We start from the raw sequence: 18,486 nt of genomic DNA on the forward strand, positions 1-18,486 counted from the left end.
AAATAACATCACTGCCTCTGGGTTAAAACTGATATCCTGGACTGCACAATGAAAACCAGGTCTCTCCACCATGCAACTCTGCTGTAAAAATCCCTCATAACTCAGAGGAGCCATTGGGTTCAGTGATTAAGAGAGAGAGAGGAAGAAAGGAAAAAGAAGGGGAAAAACAAAACAAAAAAGCACCTTCTCTTGTGCACTGCATGAAAATGTGGTTGCTGTAAACACCTGTGAGTCCAAACAGCATGCACAGGATCCCCGTCAGCGTTCCTCAGCCCCTTCACTCAGGGGTTGGTGAGCACCAGTTTGTCACCGGTTCTCTGATTGTCCAAGTACACAAATAACACAAGGTATATGGTTTTGGTACTTAAACCAATGATCAAATTTGATGCTTGGATCATCTGGGGATTTTTATTTAAGGAAATTCCCAGCCTTTCCAGAGTTGCAAGCCACAGTCAGTGCTTTCAACCTCTCCTGCTCTCTACTCTACACAGCAGTTTGTGGCTTTCGGTATTTTCCACTAATGATCTCTGTTTGTTACAGGCTGTTGGGGAGTGCTTTGTGGCTTCTGAGTGGTGTGGGACAGATGCTCCCCAGACTGAGCATCGATTTCCTGCAACAGCAACAAACTGGATTCGATTGTCCGTGTGGTCCTTCCCAGTCCTTTGCTCCTACCAAGCCAGTGGGCTTTGGATCAGACACCCTCCCTGCCCAGCCTTCCAGCCTACAGCGGGGGACTCACTGGAGTCCCTGTCCATCCCCCAGCACCTTTCTGTGTGGCATGCTGCCTGTTGTGTCCTACCGCTGGCCAACTTGCTATGTGGCTCACTCAGTTTAGCTATGTCGGAAGACATTCTTTTTCCAAGGACCCACTGACTTCTGTAGGATCTAGAAGCAGGGAATAGTTCTGATTCCTGTGTAAAACCAGGGAAATAGGAGTTACAACAGCTCTAGAGTCCTTGAGAAAGGAAGTCAAAATGTTTTCCTCTCATGCATTGTGACATCTGAGGAACAAGCAGCTCACAAATCAGTAGTTCAATTCTGAAGCTTTAAAAAGAAAATAAATACCTGCTTTTTTCCTTAGTGACTACTTTGACCAAACACACACTCTTCCTGCAGGTCTGGTTTGACCACTTTGTGCAGATGGGCCTATACTCATGTCTACATTAGGTGATCTCCATTGGTTTTCTTTTTTTCCTGTTCCTCCCGTCTTTTCCCAGTGTTCCTCCCCTACCATGTCCAATCTCACCTTCAACTTCTCCCAGCCCTTCAGCCACCAACTGATCAGCCTAGGATGTGCACAGACACAGATGGTCTGGGTGTCCTTTACCATCATTCACCTCTCAGAAGCAAATGGGTCAACACATTTTCTCTCCCTGTCCAACTCTACAGTTGGAGCACTTTCTCCTACGGGGAACAGCTGAAGTCAATGTCAAACAGTTTTATGTAAGTCCCAACACAGCATCTTCTAGATTTCACTCCTTTCTCAAATGTTCACCTTTGAAAATGGGAGCTGCATATCACCAGTAGGGTGATCATCATCACAGCACCCATCAGAGTAACCCTCACAGCATACTCATGTAGCCCTTCGCAAGTCTGAGACTAGAGAACTGGCCCAAATGGCTGGGCAGTGACTCAGATCTCTGGAGTGTCTGACAGGACACACCGGGAGCAGGCAAAGTATTTTATTTTATACGTTAAGTGAGAGGACACTTCATGTTCTCAGTGCCAGACGCGGAATCAGTGTATGGCAGGCAGTTCCCAAGTCCTTACTCCCAGACTACATCTAACCTGGCTGAACACCAGGGCCCTTTGCTGGCAGAGGAACAAGTCTCTTCCAAAAACCTGTACTAATTACAGCTGCTTTCAGGGCCCCTATAAATTTCAGGCTCCGCTTTCCAGCTTTTGTGTTTCCTTTTCTTTCAATAACAAAATTTTAAAACAAAAGCTAGTTTTCTGGGTCAGAACACACTATGCATCAGAACAGTTTGATAGGGAAGTCATAATACTTATAATTCCCTGAGATCTTTTATCTTGCACATCTCAGATGGACTCCAATGGTACCACCTGGCAAGGAGCCAAAGGAGCTCTGCCACTAAACCAGCATGATAAGATCAACATTGAATGGAGGAAATGCCAATAAAAATCTCCCGCTTTTCCCTGGATTTTCATCCAAGCAAATGAATATGGCACTTTAGTTTCCCTCTCAATATAGTGCCTGAAGGTTATCCCCATCCTCCCTCAGTAACACTAAATTAACAAAAGAGCAGTGTATTTTCTCTGAGTCGCTCTCCCACCCCACTGCTTGTCTAGGAGGCCTCAACTCCTTGGTGGAACAGTAGATTATCAGATGGCATAGCTTTCTAGGCAACTGTCTGCATCATGTGCTGGAACTCATGATGGGAAGAATTCAAATTGCACCACTCACAGAAGATGCCATAAAAGGAGACTCACAGAAACCTGAATATTCAATGCCAGAAGGCTAAGGACCAGATCCAGAGAGGTATTTAGGCACTGAATTTTCACTGATGTCAATGGGAGTTAGGTGCTGAAATACCTCTCTGGATCAGACCTTCAGTAGAGGAAGCTTTAAAGCTTGATTTTTCAGTGGTTCTACAGTTCCTACAAACTCTTCAGCACCTTGAGGAGCAAGTCCTTCAAAGGAATGCCTAGGAGACTCATCACATATTTGTCTTGCCTGAAAACAACCATCCAGTCCTTAAAGGAAACAGACTGGAACTGATAAGAACATTAAACAAAAAACCCCTGCCTTTTATGACATCGTTCAAGTGTCACTGCTTGGCTTCCTAGGAGCCATTTAACTCCATGAATCTCTAAGGCAGGATTCTGTCTCTACTGCCAGGCTTATAGAGTGGCGATATGATAGGAGGCATCTAACAGCTATTTCATTGTGGAAGAACACCTGACAGACATTAGCTGCTCGCTAAAACTTACACTTGTTTTCAGTTAACGTAGGCATCAATGGATTTCACTGACTCTTAAAACAAAATAACAACAAATAAATAAAACTGTTCACAATAACATAAACCAAGAATCTGATCAGATTGATCAACTATAAAGAAAATGAACTGCACATGCTCTTAGTGGGCACCAAAGGGCAATCACTTGCACCATTCAGAAATATAAATCAAAGATACCACCCAAAGGAAAGGGGAAGGGGAAAAAAGGGCCTCGTGATGACAGTTCAGATGGAAATTAATTTGCCCACTTGCAGAAATTCTGCAAGTGTTTGCTCTTGATTTTTCATCCCCACCACATGCCAGCTGCTTTCTTCCAAAGCACACACTTGCACTGTTGTGGGCTGTTGGAGCAAGACAGCCAACACTGGCAATAGACGTGTCCCACAGTGGCATGGCAAGCAATGGGTACAGCGGCCACACCGCAGGGTGTGCAGAGCCGTAAGTACATATACAGACACAGACTTGTGTCTGGCCCAGGGACTGACAGAGGGGGAAGGTGTCACAAATATAAATCTCAGGCCAGGGAGCCAAAGAACTCAACTGAATTTTAGTCATGTGGGTATCTCTCAGTTTCCCTTGGCTGCCTCGATCAACTGTGGCCCAAAGTTGTAAAACCTGCCCACAGCTGCTCTGCTCACCCCCAACCTGATGTTTCACACTGTGACTTTATGCAGGCTTGTTTGGGTCTAACAAGGTCCTTATTTTTCTACAATGCAGGAAATAAGGAAACCAGCCATCAATTATTAGAAGCGCAGCAGATCTGAGCCGCGTGGCTGTAAAACAGATTTTTCTTTAATGAAACTGAGCTGGCATTTGCCAGAAATAACAAGTGCCCAAGACCAAAATGTAAATCAAAACTAAAGGAGAGTTTTCAAAACTTTGAATCATTGGTAGCAACAGACAAGCTCAGAAGGAGGTTGGTATGATTTTGGAATGTCTTAAAAATGTGTGACTAATATGACTTCTAAAGACATTATTTGTGAGTTAGTATTTCAGTCTCCCCACAGAAAGAAAACATCATGACCAAAGAGCGCCACAATGTTTGCTGTAATAACTGTGTTAGTATGTCACTATTGCTATGCTAGGAAGGAGGCTAAGAGCCTTTGTTTTCATTTCAGAAAGAAAAGAAAGGGAAGACATTAATGCTGAAAATCATCAGTGCTTGGTAAGAGAAGGAAGAACACAGCTGTCACCCTTTCCTTACACATCCAGGTTTTAAATCCAGCACTTGGTTTTAGTTGGTCTCAGCCCAGGTCCTAAGAGACAGCAGGTTCCATCACAACATATCTGAATAGGGACTAGTCTAGTCACAGAGGAGTGGTGCTGTTTGCTGAAGAGAGAGACATAAAAAAGAGGAAAGAAAAAGTGGTTTGGAGGAAAGACTAGTTGCTAGCAATTGCCTTACTCTAATTTCTGTTATAACTATGCGATTGTGGTGCCATAATGCTCCTGCTTCCCCAGCCTGCCCCCTACTCTTTATGTCAAAACCCAGAATGAGTACCTAAATTTGGCCCTAATACGGATGCTAGGCCCAAGGATTGGAATGCAGAGGGCACATGAAGGAAAAGTAGCACCAGGTCTGGCAGAAGCAGACGGTCTGGGACCTGATCTTTTACAGATGGAAGCTGTTGGGACAGTCCAGTTTGTTCGTCTAGTGATTCTACCATTTAATGCAATCATCCATGGTTGAAATGAATCATTTCTTCCATAGGAACATCTAAAACTGGCTCGGCAACTCCACGTACCAGAGGATTTATCACATCTTTTGCTAAGCTGTGTTAATCATCCTTGCAGTCAAAAACATGGGTCTTCCTTCTTGTTTGATCTTTCTCAGCTCGAGTTTCCAGCCAGGAGATGCTGTTCTGCATTCACCTGCACTCAAAAGAACCCTCAAGTATCACGTATTTTCTCCTTTGGTGCATCTCCAGAACACACCAGATCGCCTCTAATCTTCCATTAGTCCATCAGTATGACATATGGGTTAGCATCTTCCAGTTCTTCTCCAAATCCTTTGATTTTTCAAAGCCGCTTAAGAAAGTTTGAGCATTACTCTACCTTCCTGCAACTAGAGCGATGCTTAACAGAAAGATAGCATCACTTCTCTATGCTTTTTAATAATGTATCACATCACCTCTTACTCTATTAGAAATGTATTTTCTCATACCAATTGAATATGACATCCCAATCCTTTCCAGTGTCGCTGGTCTCCAGGTCATACAGCCATCCATCTATAAAACCAGCTTATATCCTCCATGCCAAGGTACAGTCTCATGTGTTTGACTGTATGAAAATATTCATTGTCCAGTTCCTGATCACTGCTTAAGAAACGCACGTCGCATGCCAGTCACATCCTAATTTTTATGTATTATTCCCTCAATCTGAAATAACAGACAAACTTTACTGGCAGCAGTTTTCTATTTTCTGTCAGGATTTCAGTAGGAAATAGGGAACAAAACTCAAACTTTCAGAGTTGTATTCAAAATACTGTCACTGTATAAAATATTGTTGCTTGGTATGAATATCAGTTTCTATAGATAAATCAGTTTTAACTTCATTCAAAAGGCAACATTGTTTTCTATACCACTATTTTTCTGCCATCAGTATTGCATGTAACAATTCAAAATGTATGCCAGAAACTTCAGTCTAATCTACCAACACATTTACCTTTGCCAGCCTCGCTCCCAGGCTTGTTATGAAACAAGAACAAGCTTGAAGAACTCTTCTAAGCAGCAGAACAGCTTCCTTCATCTGCTGTGTTAGTGTAGATTTCCACCGCAATACATCCTCCGTCCTAAACAGTCTAGACTCCACCTGGACCATAAGGATGTAGAAATGACCAGCAACTAAAGGCTAATAATGCTGGAGGACTTCAGTATGGTCACTTAATTTTTATATCTGGAAAACAGGATGCACTGCAAATGAATAATAATTATTATTCAATGTGAGCCTAATTCAGTATCAATAAGGCTATTTCCTTCTTCAGAACAATGGCTGGCATTTTCTATCCCCAACAGGCAATCGTTTGTTAGCAATGGCATGTCCCCAGAATGCCACAGAACATTTCACAACTGCTTTGCACATAAAAATCAATCATTTTCCATGCCCAGTTGTCCCACCACTGGTTCTCCCAGCTGCTGCTCTTAGAACCCATCTCTCAGTCTGGTTTCTATTGCATGCCTTCTCAGTGTTTTCTTGACAAACGAGTGGCCAGAAACACCAACATTAGACAAGTAGAGATTTGAACTTTGTTCACTAAGTCAGAGAGGATAAAAGCCTGGAGTACTCCAGTTTGAGGGACCTCTTGTAACTCTTTATCATGTGTAAGCAGTTGAGCGTGAGAATTAAAAATGGCACCGGAAAGACAGTTGGGCCCCAAGAGGTACATCCCACAATAGGATTTCCATCCAGCCTGTCTTTAAAAACTCCAGTGACAAACAACTCACAGCCTGCTTGGGCACCATATATCAAAAGCCAAGTATATTCCTAGTTAACATGTTTCCTAATGTCAAGCCCACATAATCTCTGTGGAAGAACAAACCAATGTAGAAGAGACAGAAGGTGCTCAATATCAGGTGCATTTCAGAAAGTACCAACAGGGAAATGCTACAGCCACACAGGTTCAGAAAGGATGCAATAGGAGATTTTCTTCCATGCCAGCAGAACAAGACTGGTGCCTTTGAAGGATGTGTGGGCACCATGCATACGAATTATAACTCTGATCTATAAATCAGTGGATTCCATGTTTAGAAGGTCCTTGTCATATCCAGCTTATATTCTAAATCTGGGTTACTTATCTAACTAGTAAATGCTGTAGTCAGGAGCCTTCACACTGGAAGCTGTATCCAACCTTCCAGGTTGTTTTTTCCAGTGGTAGCTAATATCACAATTCATTTTTACCTAAATGCTAGTTGGTTATGAGGCTATTTTTCACCAGGGTTCTTCTGAAGTCTCATTATCTAGGTTTTGAAACTGCCTCCCTGTCACTTCAGAGTGACCACTTGTTGCCAAAACATCTACCCTACACATAAACATCTTTCCCACTGCTAATGTTTACTGTCCTGAATTTTCAAGTCTCCCAGCAACTTCTCCAGCAGCTAATAAAAACTCTGTTGTTGGCATTAACACTAACCCTTAGCAAGGAAATCTCCCCAAGCAGGTCAGTCCCATTTTGAGAAACTTAACCTGGGTACCACTGAAGTAGCAAACCTCTGCAAAACACCAGTGTTTTAATTCAAGTTTGCCAAATAAACTGTACTTGTAGCCAATGTCATCATGCATTCAGGCTCAAAACACTATTGATGATTAATCATTCCAATGGCTTGCTCTGACTTTCTAGATTTTGGTCCCCTTTACATTATCTTTCTATGACTAATCTTGCAAAACATACAGACTTGTCAAAGTATTTGTGGAAGTGGTAAACTTATAACCAAATAGGCATAAAAGCAAATTTTGACAAAGCAATCCGAGTATTCATGCCAGTAATCTCTGCCTAACAGCTTCTGACAGGATGCAGTAAGAGAATGGAGATCTCATATGAATAATGTTTCCAATAAAAGCTAGCTAAATCATTCTGTCAGATTTTGAGTATTTACACATTCAACAGGCCAAAAGCTATTTACACCAGTTGCCATACTTCCACATATTTAGCCCACAATTCAAATAAGTCACAGCCCTTTATACATATTTAAAAATAAGCCAACAGCAAAGTTGCACAAAGTAAAAAGCAGTAGCCAGGAGGCTAACAGAGTAGAAAGAATAAGTTATTAAGACTGGAGGGCAAGGAAAGAGCAAGTGGGCTCTAGGAGTAAACATCCCCTTAAATTTCCTGCATAGCCATTCAAATCAGAGAAATGCTGAAATGCATGAGGAACTTTGTTTTGAAAAGAGAACCATTCACACACATAGACTGTAGCTTATCCTCATGAAAATATGACAAGTCAGCAAACCTTATCGAATAGCTCAGAAACTCAAAGAAAAATAATATAAGCCAATTTGTGGGAAGTTGGCAAGAGGAAAAAAATACACAAAACTGTTCAGATTAAAAATGTGAGACATCTTTTTCTTTAGCCAAGCGAAATGAGTCCATACTTACACGACAAACTTACACATATTAGCCCTCCAGGGCCCAACTCTGTCTCCTTTTTATCCACTCTTGGTTTAAAAATGGTGTCACTTCAGATCTGCACCAGAGCTAGGAATAATGGAATCAGGCCAGCTCAGTTTCAGTTGAACATAAACCAGCTTTGATGACTTCAAGGAAATTGAACATTACAACAATCAGATATCCAGAAAGAAGGAATGTAGTGTTGCTTTTTCTTCTTCAAGTCCTGGGAGACAGTCTCAGCTGCACACAAAATCTGTTCTGCCAGAGCAACGAGGATCTCAGGAACTTTGGAGTAGCTACCTGCACCTCAAACCCAGGAAGCATACAATCCATATGGTGATTTCTGCCTCAAGAACAACGGCCATCTGCTGAAAGGCAAGGGCAACCCTGAAGTTGCTTCCTCCAGCACACCAGGGTGGAAAGATTTTCTTCCCAACAAGTACTTACATTGGCTGTTTCCAACACAGCTCCTTTAATGCAGCCTCCTTTCCCTCACCTCAGCATGTCAAGCACTAAAATAAATGTATTTGTTCCTCAGCAACAATTCTGCAACTGGCAGCATAAAGCAGATGCCAAGCAGAAAGAACCCCAACCAAAATGTTCCACTAAAAACATTGCTCCCCCAAAGGTAACAAATACGTATTTTGCATTTTTTTTACCACCAATACTTGAAGAGACCTACCAACAAGGGCAAGCACCACGTACTTCATGCAGCAAAGAGAGAAATCCGCTTCATTCGCACACTGTATAGAGGGGTATGGCCATGCTCAAGCAAGTGCCACCCCAGACTGACAGAGCTACACATCACAGTGCAGCATCCTGCAACACCACCAGATCAGATCTCAAACACAGCACAGCCACATCACCCAAACACTGCACCTGAACTAACAAACTCTGTCCTTCAGAATAGAAAATTAAGCTGGCCCTGATGGTATGCCAAAACAACTGCTGTTTCTTTCACGACACCATACTCCGTTACACTCCTGCAGAAGAAATATCATAAGCAGTACACATATTTGCCCCAAAATGATAGAAGTGGTACAGCCTAGAACAGAGTTCAAGCACCCTAACACTTTTCATCCGAAACATTTATATATTGGGCCATGTCAACTGCTAGCACAATCCTTCACCATTTTTGCCTGTTTCATGTACAATGGCAGATAACACCAGCTTTAGACCTATGCATAGTCTTGAACAGGAAGAAAAATTAAAGGTGGACATGCTGCACTGTGACATCCGAGCTACTGGGCTGCTTCTGCTTGCACACTTTTCTCTCTGGGAGAGAGTTTAACACTTGGATGTTCTCTTCTGTTCCTCAAAAGAGCATGGATGGGATTTTAAAACACATTCAGTATTGGCCTCTTCCTGAAGTTGATGCTACAACTCCCTGCAATTTCAGCAGGAGCAGCAAGGCAAAGCAAAAGTTATGAAACCTCATGTTAAATCCATTCTGGGATTAAAAAAAAAAAACCACTCAGAAATAAACCAGAAATATCCTTTTTTATCTGCTCTCACTTCAACTCTCTCTTCTCTGTCCAGCACCGATGGGGGTTGGGAGGTAGGCAGGAACAATAAGCAAAAGCTGTTTTGGCATAAAATGAGTCCTTCTGAATGCAAAATGCTGGTTCCTTGAGCACCCTTCCTTTATATTTGGTCTTCTCTCTCAAGCATCTGCCACTGCAGAGATGTTCCATTAAAGAGCACAACATACAGCCATCGTAAGTGACTGATCATTTGCCCTCAGTGAAGGATTCAGGTTAAATCAAAGCCAGCTGCTTCAGAGGGAGGCAGACATCTAAAAAGAAGTTAAACAAAATAATAATAAAAAAATGCAGTCTAGAACCTACATACATGGGAAATTTACTCTTGTATTTCAAACAAATAACTCCAAGGTATTTAAGTCTCATGCCCAGAAAACAATTTTGTAACTTTTTAAAGTCATCCTCTTGATTTGTTGTTCTGCCCTAATAACTCTGAAATGTGCTACTCATCTCTCTCCGTTAAATATCCTGTTTCACAAGCCCACTCCTAGATATCTGAAACTGCACAGCATTTCTATCTAGCTTTAGGCATCTAGCATTCCAAAGAATTAATATTTAAACTTATTATAAAGGAATGGGGGTTGCATTAAGCATGTAGTATTTAGCAAAACATTCACATTAATAAACTGTTTTGTTGCTTGTTTGAAGCACATTCATAATTCTTTAATCTAAAAACAAAAAACAAAACGAAACAAGGTCCAAAACTGACACATGTATCTATTTTCCTTTTAATACAACCAAGACTTAGATAGGTTTATAGAGTGGAAGCTATCAAATTTCAATTTTTACAGTACACTTAAAATTATATTATCTTTCTTTGCCTAGGGGATTGTTGACTTCAGTATTTAAGTGACTTAACCACAGCAAATTGTGAAATAGCAGTGAACTTATTTTAAATAATCCTAGACCCTCTACCTCTTCTTGGGAAGCGCCTCAAGTTAACATTTTTATACATATTATTGCTCTTATATCTCTTGATTATAGGTAAATTAATAAATTCTAATCAGTTACAAGATGTCACTAATTGAGGGTTTTTTTTCTCTTGTATTAGCCTTTGATTTACACCTGGATACGTTCTCCCAAGGCAGCATGTGTAATTTATTTACAGCATTGGAAGGCAGGCAAAATACATCATCTACCATTATACAACCTTCTAGTAGGTATTAAAATACCAGGCCCCTGGAGACACACTTCATGTAGTTCAGCGAGTTCCAAAATAAACCAAACCGCCAACCCTTTAAGCACTTAAAACAACAATGGAGATCTGTATTTAAAAGTTAGTTTTACAGTATTTCATGATGTCGCCTTAGTGTCATTTTCCCCTCTAGCTAGATATGCATAAAACCACGTAAGAATGTATTTGCTTTCCCCTCATTCTAAAACAATTGACAATTTGATAGCTCTCATAAAGCCTTCTTCTTATCACACGCTTAAATGCCAGAATTAGATGTAGTTTTAAGATGTTTTGCATTCATTTAACTGTGCAAATACATTTGATCAGGTAGGTTCAATTACAGTGCTCCTTACAAATCCACTATGCAAAATAAGCACATATACATTCAGACATAATGACAGAAAAGTCAGACATAACTAGAGATACAACTCAAGCACTTTACGATGATTAGACTGGTTTCAAACTATTGCAGCTCTGGCAATGTCTCATCTGTTTTTCAAGTAGTTCCCTTTCTACAAATAATCATTAACAGTCATTTAATATATCGAAAGTAACGACTGTAATAAAATCTTAAAAAAAAAAAAAAAAGAAAAAAAAAGTTCTTGTTCCAGGTTACTAGTGAAGCACAGATTCTGAGAACAGAAAGTTCCAGGTTCCAACTGAGATTTCACATACTATGTGCCAGAAATGTAATAGGAGGGTAAGGAAAAAGGGGAATTCTTTGCCTCTGTTCTTCAAAGCCTGCACAGAAAGGTAGCACTGCAGCAGTCTGAACTGATACCCATCTGAATGAAACAACCAGCCCTCGCTTTTTTTACATGCTCCATTTAAACGCAATAAAATGGCATGAGTGGTTTTAACTGGTCATTCTGTCTATGTCATTGTAACGCTCCCTGCTCTTGGGAGAAGGTAACAGCTGTGCCATATTCAGAAACACATACTTTTGCTATTGTCTGCACATTTGTAGGGCAAGATTATGCTGTGCCACAGTTAGTGAGCACTGGCGTTGCTTTGCAACCCTATATTCTTTGAGTTACATCAGTGTGCTGGGAAACAACATTTGGTGGCTGAGAAAAAAAAAAAGCAAACAAAAACAACAGTCTATTAAAAGCAGTTTCATGCACTGTAAAATGATTACTAGATTGCATGCCTTGTTCAAGCTTGTTGACATATAACGACAGAAACCTGCAGTACAAAATGGAGTGGTTTACATCCATATTCCCTCTCCAATTACACTGCCATCGACATCTTCAACAATTCTAAAAAAAAATTAAAAAAAAAAAAAAAAATCACTAAACAGCAGAGGTTCACATTTCTAGAATAATTATAATCATGGTACTGAACATGGAAATTATATTCAAAGTACTACAAATTTCCCTTCCTAGTCCATACATTATTCCGCTTTCTAGCTTACAGATGGATTTAATACAAGCTTGTTATTTGTCCTACAAGCTTTCCCCAGTACACAGGATAAATAACTTCTGTAATAGTAGGATTGAAATACTGACCCAGCTAAATTTAGTGGCAAGACTCCTGCTGATATTAATCATTTACAGTAAAATTTTGTCCCTCCTATTCAACATACTGAGCATCTTCGCTCACCGAAAGCGAAGAAAAAAAACCAAACCACAACACAACTTTGTTGCAATAAAGAAGTACTATCTCCAAGAAGACACTCACAAGTAGTAGTTTTACTTAAGAGAATCTTGAAGCACTTCCAGAATATGATTTCAAATCTACTAAAAATCCTCAGCATACACTTCAACAGCTCATGTGTGTACAGAGTTGAACTCTAACACACAAATAATCATTTAGATATAGTTGAATGCATAAATTAGCAAATTCTAAGTCCAAAGTATTTGTAGTTGATGAGACAACTGACAGGAACACAGTAATACACATACTTAAGCACTTGAAAGATTTAGATTTTAAACTTTTTCTTAATGTAAAATAAGAAAGGGAAAGATACTTCCCTTCTCATTCCATTTAGCAGAGTATATAACAATCTCCATTTTCATTCCATGTGTTAATGTAACATTTTAAAGCCAGAACAAGTAATTTCTTATTTTTCACTTCTTTTCCCTCAAGTAAAACTTGGTAACTTAAAAAATCTCTTCCATAGATCGAACTTATTTCCTGCAATATGACATTATTTGTTATTCCATATATTTCTACACAATATAAAGATAGATACAATATTTATTCTCTTAATTTGTTCCAATAGCTGAATGTTTTTCCTGAAGTAGAATAGAGGTTTTTTGCTTTCATTTTACAAGTGCCAAATGCCTTTATATGACGGGTTGATTGTTAGATCTTCTGGGTTGTATTTACTAAATATTCTCTGTCACTGATCCCTAAATAACAAATATTTTAATTATTAGATACACTTAAACTTCTTTTAAATTAAAACCATGAAAGGCTCATCTTCAATTCAGTGACTTTGATTTTACAATGCAAATTGTTAAAAGAACTTCCTTCAGTAAGTAACTGAAAGTTATTTTCTTATTCAAGACAAGTAAGCATTTTAGCCAGTTTAAGGGAGGAGGGGACAGTCACAATTTATCCCGAATTACTTTATGCACACATTCTTCAGTCTGCAGTTTCTTCTCCTTTCTCCCCTTACAAAAAACAACCAAAAAAAAGTGCACAGATCATGAAATAAAAAGGAGTTCTGTTACTGCAAGTTCGTTTCCAATAAAGCTTTAAATTCCTTTTTTGTGGTGGAGAGTTCTAATGCATAATACAGCAAGCAAGAGAAACACAGTGAAAATTAAAAAAAATTTATTACTACAGCTCTATATAAAATTGAGTTTAGAGATCACCATATCAGTGAGCCCATTGCCTGTCTCCTTATCAACCCAAATAATATTTATCAGCTCTAGGCAGTCCCATTTGCTCCAGTGGGATAATTCAGGTGAATACAGATAATGTATATGAAAGAAAACGGCAAAATCAGGTCCGAGACCAGTTGATACACCTAATAAGTCATATAACCAAAACATATGCTTTTGCTTAAGATCCCAACAGTCTAAGCTGTTTCTTATGCAAAGACTGTCCTGCTAACCAAGGGAATAGTCACAGGGGGTTGAAATGGCAAGATCCTCATTCTCAACAGCAGAAGAAAATTAAAACATTTCAATACCTTAGTCGTATGTTTGCTGAAAGGAGCTACAGCTAAAAAACCAAACAAACAAGAAAAGAAACCCAACCAACTTTTTCCTTGTCTCTCAACAAGGAAACATCCAGCCACTGCAACCAGAACAGCTTATTGTTTTGCCCACTGTAAGTTAATATCTGAAGTGGTTACTGCAAAGGTCTGTGCCATTTGGATGACTTCCCAGTGGCACAACTAACAGGATAAATCTCGTCATTTCTACTGAGTCATGAATCAGGTACACCAAACAAAACTGGAAAAGAATGAAAAGGAGAAGTGTTTCCTGGTAACAACCATAATCAATGTCATTAAAAAAACCCTCAGATATCTGACATCTTTATAGATTACTTTTTTGCCACCACTAAAGCTTTCTTTCACAAAAGTTTCTTCCCAGGTGACAACAATTAATTTGTCCTGTGTTACTTTCAAAATAGTAATACCGTAGTATGTAATTCAACGAAACAGAACCAAACCCACAGAATCCCTGGAAAACATCGTTATACAGACATCATACCTTAGGGTACAGTTAATTCGATGCTGAGCAGACTACAAATGCCTATAGGAAGCACCATCTGGGTGCAAATACTCTGCCTTGTGACACCCAGAGAAATCAACGATCAAGAAAAGCGGGGTGTGTATCACAGCCAATCATACCAGAAGGGGGAGGCTGGGTGAAAACTGGGTGTTTATTTTAAACAGCTCCCAAACAGAACAAAACGTGAAGCACAGTTCCAAAATACTGACATTTTTGGTGAACAAACAACTGCTCCATCCTGGAAAGTTTAGACACAAGTGATCTGATTCCCAGAAGTAATCCTCACCGCCACTCCTCAAGTTTTTGTTTGGCTGTTCATGTAAAAAGACTTGCTCAGGCACGGAAGCATTTTGCAGTATCATAACTTTACTGTGAAGCAGTGGAGTAACACCACACAGACATTATAACAGCAGGATGCTTTTTTCCCCATTGTGATTACTTCAAAGCTCCCCTTTTTATTAGTAGTGTATCATTTTGATTCCTTCTTTTTTGAAAAAAAATCTTAAAAAAAAAAAAGTAAAGGCATGTTTAGAACAAAAAAAAAATGTCTTTTTACAGGCAACTATAAAAATTGATTTTGCTCTTGTTAAAGAGGGTTTTTTACCCTCCCTACTTGCAGCTTTCAACTGTGGATAAACCAAAACCAGGAGGCACATTCTGTAATCTAACCCAGATTGCAAAGGGAATTACTGCATACATGGTACTCAGGGGCTGGAGAGCAGGAGACACACAGTGTGATGATGTGAAATCAAGCTGTCATCAGTTTCCTTCCCAAAACCTTTTACTGGGTAAATCTGAATATTTCCCTCATTCACACTTTTTAGCTATATATTGTTATATCATTTCCGCATACAGCCATCCTTGGCCCTTTTCTTATCGTCTTGAGAGAACCAGGGTTGTTGGAAGATAGTTTACACCACTCCTTGAAAGACCAGTAGTTCTCCCATTTGCAGCATAACTCACTTTAGATACACAGAGCTCTGATTTTACCATTAGATCCCAGTGAGCAACTGAGTGCCTTCTGTTATTTCTGTGGAACTGACGCGGAAGGATAGGTTGCTGAGCAGAGACTGGCAGCTCACAGTATTTGGTGGGAGAACTCCCAAATGCTCGAGTGGACACTAAGGCACTTGATGACACCAGAAGCAGCATCACAGCTCACATATTTGAAATCCAACTCTAGCCCAAATTTTTTCTTTCCCTAACTTCTCCTAAAAATATCTTCACAAGGTAAAACAAAACAAAAAAAAAAGGAAGCAAAAAAAATACCCACCCCCCCCAAAAAACCCAGTACTGCTGTCTTTGTAAAAATCCAACATTATCCATCAAATCACCACACTCAGTAAATGAACCCTATCCTGACCATGGATACCTCCTACTAACTCCCCATGACTCAAGTCACCCACATGCTGAAGCAACCACAAAGTAACAGCCTGGACAGAAAATGCATTAAACAAAAAACAGCAACAAAACTTAAAACGTGGGGTTTTTTCCCAGTAGTGAAAAGTGGAAACTGATCAGTCAGGAAAGATAAATTAGCATCCTCTCCCAGTGCCCATCTACACCTAGTATAAGAAGTCCCCAGTGAATGGAATTTACACTACTTCTTTCCTTCCCTACATTCCTGACCTTCGCAGCATCCACTAGAGAAATAACCATGAAAAGAGGAGTAAGTAGCTCCACGTGAAGGCAAAAAAAAAAAAAAAAAGAAAAGAAAGCACTTCAACAGTCTGCTTGAGTAGGGCAACTCATGAGATGTTTTAAGCTAGTACAAACCCTAGTTGTCCCACGAGTGAGGTTGGTACCACTTGAGTTCATATCAGCTTAAACATCTCACGAGTCCCTTCTACAAGCAGTAGCCATAGCGGCAGGGCAGTACTAGAGCTCATAGCTATCCCTTCATACTTGGTGAACCCTCCTTCTCCCGCCTCCAAATCTGGTTCTGCATAACAGACCTTCATTTCATTCTTGCCAAACATTAACGACCTTTTTTTTTTTTTTTTTCCCTAAATCAGGAGAGGAGAACTGCAGCATTAACAAACAGAAAAATAAAAAAGGTAATTTATAACCCGTTGCTCCACTCTGTCTGCTTTCACTGGTGATGAACAAACACATCCTACAGTTTGCAGGACAGACCTAGCACAGATTGAGGTGTTCATTAACATAACTTCATGGCAATGAAAGGTGCCATCACCCTAGGTAAAGAGCTCACAAAAGAAAATGTTAGTAGTCCAAGGGCATGCAGTCTATTTTTATTTTTCAGAAGAACAGACAGAAAGGGACGCACTGAAAAAATCCTAGTGGGAACTGTCTTACACCAACAAGAAAACAGCATGTACATCTCTAAAACAGAGAGCAGGAGAGGACTGAGGAAAAGAGGATTAACTTTTTAACTTCACAAAAAAACATTGCTTTCATATTAATAACCTCAGGTGCATATATGTCTCTGTAAGTGGCTTTGGACTGTAAAAGAATGTTTGAATTCCCTCCGAATCCACCCAGTGATACCTCAGAGGGATTATTTCCAAACTAAATTTTGATTAACAAATTCCAGCTCAGTTAACAAGTTCTGGCTCGAAAGGGTAACTAACAGATTTTAGTGGGCAATTCCTAACCTAACTTCAATGCCACGTCTTGACAATGGATTGATGAAAACTGGGTACTTGTTAAGTAGCAGAATTTGAACTTACGCCATGCCTTTCAGGCACCAGGAATCCCGAATTTGAGGATTCACTGCCTGAATCCAGCGTTTGTAACACCTCCTTGAAATACAAACTATAAATCCAAGCAACCGTAGTGAAACTGCTGAATAAGAGCCCGGCATTTATTGTCAGTCAGGCATGCTCACAAACAAACACCCCACACGCAGGCTGAGGCGCGGGACAGACTAACCCTGTGTCCAGCACCATCCTCAAAACAACCACCACTGAGAAGCGATCAAACCGAGCAGCAGTCACTCAGGAGAACTAAAGAAGATGCTGGTCACAGGATTTCTTAAAGAATATTGAAAAAGTCTCTGCTGCCCATTGGCAAAAAACCACTCAGGTTTATCCTGCATCTCCAAGGTGCACAGAAATTTTAAAAAAAAAAAAAAAAAAAGTTTTAAAGCTTGCAGTTAAATAAACAAGTTAGAAAATATTCTTAAAGGGGCAAAAAAGCCCCAAACAAACATGAAAGGAGCTTGATACACATTTTCATTTGTTTGTGGATATACTTTTTTTGTGGTGGTAGTGTTCAGTTCATGCATTTTTAAACTCACCCTTCACGCTTTGATGTTTCTGCTGCTGGAAATATTCTCTGGAGCCTCTAGCGCATCGCAGCTCCTGCGCCCTGGGCAGAATCGGGATCCTCTCGAATATGCTGGGTCTTTTGGGGACGAAATCTAGCAGAGGCGCTGACATTTCAGGGGGGCTCTGCTGAGGCTCCGTGTGGTCGCTGCTGTTGCTGACAGTCACTTTAAAGGACATCTGAGGATTCAAAAGAGCTTCACCAGCGCTGGGACGAGCCACCCGCGGCGCTTCCTTCACATGCGCTGCCTGGCATTTATCGGTCACCTCGCAGCGAGCCGAACCGGCGTTGGCTTTCTGACCCCCCGCGGGCTCACAGTGCATGTCCGCGTCCGGCGGCTGCCAGGGCCCTCGCCGCTCTCCTGCACCGAAGGGCACACGGGGTGTCAGCCCGGCCGCCTCAGCCCGGCCGCCTCCTCAGCCCCGCGCGCGCCGCCAACGGCCGTTAACGGCCGCCCGCGAGGAGCCTCACGCGCCCGCAGCCCCGCTCGCGCTCGCACGCACCCCGGGGAAGAAACGGGGCGGGGGGGGAGGGGGGTCAGACCTCGGCGGCGTCCCGCCTGGCAGGGACGGGGAGGCTGGCGCCGCGCCTCGGCTTTCCTCCCTCTCCAGGCAACGCCGCCGGGCTTTTCGTAACCGCTGCGGGGAAGGCGAGACCGGCCGGCAGGGGAGGGGGGCCCGGCGCACGGCCGGGGCTGCGTTCGAGGCCGGTG

At 41.1% G+C, this 18,486-nt stretch overlaps 1 protein-coding gene across 2 annotated transcripts in view; it reads right to left on the reverse strand.

The window, feature by feature from the left end:
• GLIS1 (GLIS family zinc finger 1) overlaps nucleotides 1–18,486 on the reverse strand; it is a 197,563-nt gene that overhangs the window by 178,796 nt on the left and 281 nt on the right. For both annotated transcript variants that reach the window (XM_065656441.1, XM_065656440.1), the window contains exon 2: nucleotides 17,746–18,135. In XM_065656441.1, the coding sequence (XP_065512513.1) occupies nucleotides 17,746–18,097 (352 nt within the window). In that variant the 5' untranslated portion in view covers nucleotides 18,098–18,135. The remainder of the gene's footprint in view (nucleotides 1–17,745; nucleotides 18,136–18,486) is intronic.

The sequence above is a fragment of the Caloenas nicobarica genome, chromosome Z (assembly GCF_036013445.1).
Source record: "Caloenas nicobarica isolate bCalNic1 chromosome Z, bCalNic1.hap1, whole genome shotgun sequence".
NCBI classification, from domain to species: domain Eukaryota; kingdom Metazoa; phylum Chordata; class Aves; order Columbiformes; family Columbidae; genus Caloenas; species Caloenas nicobarica.